At 41.6% G+C, this 6450-nt stretch overlaps 2 protein-coding genes across 5 annotated transcripts in view; both read left to right on the top strand.

Moving 5' to 3' along the window:
* The window catches only part of ano5a (anoctamin 5a), a 111958-nt gene extending 108861 nt beyond the window's left edge, over nucleotides 1-3097 (top strand). For all 3 annotated transcript variants that reach the window (XM_052480948.1, XM_052480947.1, XM_052480949.1), the window contains 2 exons: nucleotides 1111-1230; nucleotides 2587-3097. In XM_052480948.1, coding sequence (XP_052336908.1) covers nucleotides 1111-1230; nucleotides 2587-2694 — 228 coding nt within the window. In that variant the 3' untranslated portion in view covers nucleotides 2695-3097. The remainder of the gene's footprint in view (nucleotides 1-1110; nucleotides 1231-2586) is intronic.
* Nucleotides 3098-4933: 1836 nt separating this feature from the next.
* Nucleotides 4934-6450, top strand: LOC127912128 (uncharacterized). 2 transcript variants are annotated; one of them, XM_052480951.1, is made up of 3 exons: nucleotides 4934-5094; nucleotides 5512-6183; nucleotides 6259-6450. In XM_052480951.1, exons 1-3 carry the CDS (start codon nucleotides 4934-4936, stop codon nucleotides 6362-6364), a joined length of 939 nt encoding a protein of 312 aa, XP_052336911.1. In that variant the 3' UTR covers nucleotides 6365-6450. The 2 variants fall into 2 exon arrangements, with proteins under 2 accessions (XP_052336911.1, XP_052336912.1); XM_052480952.1 differs by having other exon boundaries at nucleotides 5512-6186; nucleotides 6258-6450.

Here is a 6450-nt window from a genome sequence, read left to right as displayed (position 1 = left end):
TAACCCGGAAGCCAGCCGCACCAATGTGTCGGAGGAAACACCATTCAACTGACGATTGAAGTCAGGCTACAGGCGCCCGGCCCGCCACAAGGCGGCGCTAGAGCGCGATGAGCCAAGTAAAGTCCCCCCAGCCAAAACCCGCCCCTAATCCGGATGACACTAGGCCAATTGTGTGCCATCCCTCCATATGGGACTTCCGGTCACGGCCGGTTGTGACACAGCCTGGGATCGAACCACAGGCTGTTGTGCCGCCGCAACACTGCGATGCGTCAATCGGGAGAACCACCGGCCATTTCAACCAGCTCTGCTCATACTTTTCACTTAGTGGTCAGTCACTAAATAGGAATGCTTAGATTCCTTCTGTGGTCTACAGTATCTGTCGCTAAACATGACCAGCTGTCTACAGTATCTGTCCCCAATTCATGACCAGCTGTCTACAGTATCTGTCCCCAAATCATGACCAGCTGTCTACAGTATCTGTCCCCAAATCATGACCAGCTGTCTACAGTATCTGTCCCCAAATCATGACCAGCTGTCTACAGTATCTGTCCCCAAATCATGACCAGCTGTCTACAGTATCTGTCCCCAATTCATGACCAGCTGTCTACAGTATCTGTCCCCAAATCATGACCAGCTGTCTACAGTATCTGTCCCCAAATCATGACCAGCTGTCTACAGTATCTGTCCCCAAATCATGACCAGCTGTCTACAGTATCTGTCCCCAAATCATGACCAGCTGTCTACAGTATCTGTGCTAATAGATTACATCTGTGAATAGAAAACAGATCTTTATTTTTACATAGTAGTCAGTCACTAAATAAGAACAGTTAAGATTCCCTACAGCATTTAAATCCATAGAGACTCCACATATATCTATCCCCTCCATAAAAACGATATTCTAGGTGCATAAGTTACGTTTGGGTTGCTACTGTATTTCCAGTGTGAGGTCAGAGGTTACGTTTGGCTTGTTACTGTATTTCCAGTGTGAGGTCAGGGGTTACGTTTGGGTTGTTACTGTATTTACAGTGTGAGGTCAGGGGTTACGTTTGGGTTCCATCTCTTCACTTCCTAGTTATTTGATTGGTTGATGGGTCTTCTCTCGTCTCTCAGCACGTGGTGTTCATGGTGAAGTTCTTTGTGGCATGGATGATTCCTGACATTCCCGCGGAGGTGAAGGCCAGGGTCAAACGGGAACGCTACCTCATCCAGGAGTACCTGCATAACTACGAGGTATTTATCCTCATGAAAACATGCACTTAATAACACCTGTATTTATTTCATTTCATTTATTTAACCAGGTAGCCGATATAATACAAATACACACATTCAGAACACACACATTCAAAACACATCATTCCAAACACATCATTCCAAACACATCATTCCAAACACACACATTCCAAACACATCATTCCAAACACATCATTCCGAACACATCCTTCCAAACACACACATTCCAAACACATCATTCCAAACACATCATTCCGAACACATCCTTCCAAACACACACATTCCAAACACATCATTCCAAACACATCATTCCGAACACATCCTTCCAAATACACACATTCAGAACACACACATTCAAAACACATCATTCCAAACACATCATTCCGAACACATCCTTCCAAACACACACATTCCAAACACATCATTCCAAACACATCATTCCGAACACATCCTTCCGAACACATCATTCCAAACACATCATTTAAAGCACATCATTCCAAACACATCATTTAAAGCACATCATTCCAAACACATCACTCCAAACACATCATTCCAAACACATCATTTAAAGCACATCATTCCAAAAACATCATTTAAAGCACATCATTCCAAACACATCATTCCAAACACATCATTCCGAACACACACATTCAGAACACACACATTCCAAACACACACATTCAGAACACACACATTCCAAACACACACATTCAGAACACACACATTCCAAACACACACATTCAGAACACATCATTCCAAACACATCATTCCAAACACATCATTCATAACACATCACTCCAAACACATCACTCCAAACACATCATTCAAAACACATCATTCCAAACACATAATTTAAAGCACATCATTCCAAACACATCATTCCAAACACATCACTCCAAACACATCATTCCAAACACATCATTCCAAACACATCACTCCAAACACATCATTCCAAACACATCATTCCAAACACATCATTCCAAACACATCACTCCAAACACATCATTCCAAACACATCATTCCAAACACATCATTCCAAACACATCATTTAAAACACATCATTCAAAACACATCATTCAAAACACATCATTCCAAACACATCACTCCAAACACATCACTCCAAACACATCATTCCAAACACATCATTTAAAGCACATCATTCCAAACACATCATTCCAAACACATCATTCCAAACACATCATTCCAAACACATCATTCCAAACACATCATTTAAAACACATCATTCCAAACACATCATTTAAAACACATCATTTAAAACACATCATTCAAAACACATCATTTAAAACGGATTAATTCATCCAGTGTTTATCTGGGTCTTTGTTTCTATAACCTCAGGTGGAGAATCTGAAGATCCAGCTAAGCCACAGGAACGATGACTGCTCCTCCAACCCTGCGGACCACCCCAACATAACCCGGCGCCAAGTGCTATCCGAGTGTCTCTAGCACCCGTCCTCGCCCTCCGCCCACTCGTTTGATTTTGGCTCGTGTTCATTAGGGCACACGACGGAAAACTTTTTAAAACGTTTTTCAACGGGAAATTTATAATTAGCGTTTTTGTTATCGGACATGTCCGAGATGGGACATTTCCCAGTTTTGAGTCTGTTTTGTTCCGTTTGGTGCCTCCTGAACAAGACCCTGTTCAGATTGGGCTGGGGCCTGGGCTGGTCTTAAGGAGATTCTCTATAAACTACCCTGAACGGTGGGAGATCTGTCAGGGCTCTGTCTGCTGGTGGGGTATAGAGGGAAAACCTCACAGAAATAGCGCTTTGATTATCTCTGTTGGTAGAAAGGTGCTGTATAAATCACATTCATCATCATCATCATCATTAAATACAAGACGATACTACATTTAGTGTGACATGTTTAAAGCAGTGCCAGATCTGTTCATGTGTGGTCTATGGGATTTCAGATCTCATCTTCAATCAACCACCATTCACTTCCATCCACACTTAACATACTAAGGCTACGTTTACACAGGCAGCTCAATTCTGATCAGCTTTTTTTTTCTTTTTCTTTTTTACACTAATTGGTGTTTTGACCAATCACATAAGATTTTTTTTTCAGAACTGATCTAATTGGTCAAAAAACCAATTAGTGGAAGAAAGAAAAAAAAGATCAGAATTGTGTTGCCTGTGTAAATGCAGCCTACTAGATGCAGACTACAGCAATAGAGTCCTTCTGACTGACAACAAGAGGGAAGCAGGGAGCTGGGAAACATGACTGCTTGCATGGCAACGGTGTTGGGGCGGTAAAGCGTTACAAAATAATGCGCTATAGAGTACTCAGAATCATTTTCTTGTGGTAACGAGTAAACTAACGCGTTCGTTTTTTAAACGTAAGTAGTCCGTTACTTAGTTAATTTTTCAAATAAGTAATTTTACAATATTATTTCTCCTTTTCTTTGTTAGCTGGTAGTTAGCTAGCGAGATGGCAAAGACAACAGCCTTTATTGTGGAAGTATTTACATTCGTTTGAACTAGTAGAAGAAAATTACAGATGTTACCCCTCGAATCTTGACTGAAGGCGCTTTGCGGGATTCACACGCCTCCAGGATATTTCTCATTTATTGTCTTGTAATAAAAACAAACCGCGTAGCAAGGTGATCAAGTTAGGTTCAGTAGATAAGAGTGGACATTTATCCTGCTCCGTCTTCACCATTAATTATACAGGAAATGGCACCAGAATTACACAATGGGATCGTATAGTTTAATAAAAATCCAGTTCGTTTCTGTGTGTAATAACAGATTGGTAGCCTGAGCTGACCTTTTACTGAGACCAGTTGGTTTTATATAGGTATTTACTGATGTGTAATTATAAATGAGATATTGCGTCTTGTCAATATTACTTGAGTTGGGCTACGGACATTAGGCTATGCAAGCCATTCAAAGGTGGTGTGCGCCCTCTACTGGGCATAAGAAGGAATGACCAACACGTACTCGTTCTCTTCAGAGGGTTGTTTTTGGAAACGCAAAAGTTACTTTCCGTTCTTTTAATGCAAGTAACGTTATAACGTAACTAATTTCTTTAAAAAGTAACATTCCCTGTAAATCGTTATGTCCATTTCATATTCATATCTCCTCTCCCTTATAAGTTTACTCTCTATTAAATGATTGTACTCTGAAGAAGTGATGAGACTTTGCTGGTCATTCACAATCACAATGCTGTACAAACATTGCGTTAACGCCAGGCAACTTTAGCTAGCTCTCAGCCTATCACACCAAATGCAATCACTGTGTTCATTTTGATACTATAAGCAACCAAAGACAAAATGCCTTAATAGTTTTTACAAATTCATTGTTAAATGAGTAAAGAGGCTACAGTTAGTTAAATTTTGAAGTAATATCAGTTGAACGTTTAAACGTATTTACTAATCTTCTGCAACTTGCCAACTTAGCTTCTGTCCAAGGTCCAAGTATCAGACGATATGGGAAAAGTATTACTTTTTTCACATATCATCTGATACTTGGCCTCAGCAATCATTTCCTTATTTCAGAAGTCAGGATTTGGGCAGGAGAGGAGAGTGGGCAGTAGCAGCTGGTGTTTACTGTTGACTGTGTGTGTTCTGTTCTTTAAAGATGAGTGAGTGAGTGAGTGAGTGAGTGAGTGAGAGAGAGAGAGAGAGAGAGAGAGAGAGAGAGAGAGAGAGAGAGAGAGAGAGAGAGAGAGAGAGATAGATAGATAGATGAAAGAGAGGAGATCAATCCCTTTTTATTGTGCCTTTGTTTACCCACTCATTATCACTAATGAAAGCTTAGCTTGTCCTCACCTACTGGGGCTAGTCATGTCCCTCATACCACCATACCTCTCTCGCTCTCTCTCTCCTTCCATCCAAAACACATTGCTCTCTCTTTCTCTCTCACTCTCTCTGTCTGTCTCTCTCTTTCTCCTTCCATCCAAAACACATTGCTCTCACTCTGTCTGTCTCTCTCACTCTATCCATCCAAAACACATCACTCTCTGTCTCTCTCACTCTCTCTGTCTGTCTCTCTCTCTTTCTCCGTCCATCCAAAACACATTGCTCTCACTCTGTCTGTCTCTCTCACTCTATCCATCCAAAACACATCACTCTCTGTCTCTCTCACTCTCTCTGTCTGTCTCTCTCTTTCTCCTTCCATCCAAAACACATTGCTCTCACTCTGTCTGTCTCTCTCACTCTCTCTGTCTCTCTCACTCTCTCTGTCTGTCTCTCTCTTTCTCCTTCCATCCAAAACACATTGCTCTCACTCTGTCTGTCTCTCTCACTCTATCCATCCAAAACACATCACTCTCTGTCTCTCTCACTCTCTCTGTCTGTCTCTCTCTTTCTCCTTCCATCCAAAACACATTGCTCTCACTCTGTCTGTCTCTCTCACTCTATCCATCCAAAACACATCACTCTCTGTCTCTCTCACTCTCTCTGTCTGTCTCTCTCTCTTTCTCCGTCCATCCAAAACACATCACTCTCTGTCTGTCTCTCTCACTCTATCCATCCAAAACACATCACTCTCTGTCTCTCTCACTCTCTCTGTCTGTCTCTCTCTCTTTCTCCGTCCATCCAAAACACATCACTCTCTGTCTGTCTCTCTCACTCTATCCATCCAAAACACATCACTCTCTGTCTCTCTCACTCTCTCTGTCTGTCTCTCTCTTTCTCCTTCCATCCAAAACACATTGCTCTCACTCTGTCTGTCTCTCTCACTCTATCCATCCAAAACACATCACTCTCTGTCTCTCTCACTCTCTCTGTCTGTCTCTCTCTCTTTCTCCGTCCATCCAAAACACATCACTCTCTGTCTGTCTCTCTCACTCTATCCATCCAAAACACATTGCTCTCTCTTTCTCTCTCACTCTCTCTGTCTGTCTCTCTCTTTCTCCTTCCATCCAAAACACATTGCTCTCACTCTGTCTGTCTCTCTCACTCTATCCATCCAAAACACATCACTCTCTGTCTCTCTCACTCTCTCTGTCTGTCTCTCTCTCTTTCTCCGTCCATCCAAAACACATCACTCTCTGTCTCTCTCTGTCTCTGTCTCTCTCACTCTCTCTCTCTGTCTCTCTCACTCTCCATCCATCCAAAACACAGCATTTAGCCTTTCATCATGACTGGTTATATTTTCTGGTTTTATGTTTGTGATGAAAAAGAAAGATTAAAACATTATTTTATAGTTTTTTTGTTGTTGTTGCACAAAGCACTTAAATAAATGACACTAGCTGATTGCT

The sequence above is a fragment of the Oncorhynchus keta genome, chromosome 26 (genome assembly GCF_023373465.1).
Source record: "Oncorhynchus keta strain PuntledgeMale-10-30-2019 chromosome 26, Oket_V2, whole genome shotgun sequence".
Classification (NCBI taxonomy): domain Eukaryota; kingdom Metazoa; phylum Chordata; class Actinopteri; order Salmoniformes; family Salmonidae; genus Oncorhynchus; species Oncorhynchus keta.
The sequence above is the reverse complement of the archived record's forward strand: the minus strand, read 5'-3'. Positions and strand labels throughout refer to the sequence as shown.

What these genes read in the sequence shown, in the direction of transcription:
- LOC127912128 (XM_052480951.1), top strand. Translation starts at nt 4,934, where the DNA reads ATGAAAGAGAGGAGATCAATCCCTTTTTATTGTGCCTTTGTTTACCCA. An exon ending in TCCATCCAAAACACATTGCT is followed by an intron (nt 5,095 to 5,511) that starts CTCTCTTTCTCT and finishes CATCCAAAACAC; the next exon opens with ATCACTCTCTGTCTCTCTCA. An exon ending in ACACATCACTCTCTGTCTCT is followed by an intron (nt 6,184 to 6,258) that starts CTCACTCTCTCT and finishes CTCTCTGTCTCT; the next exon opens with GTCTCTCTCACTCTCTCTCT.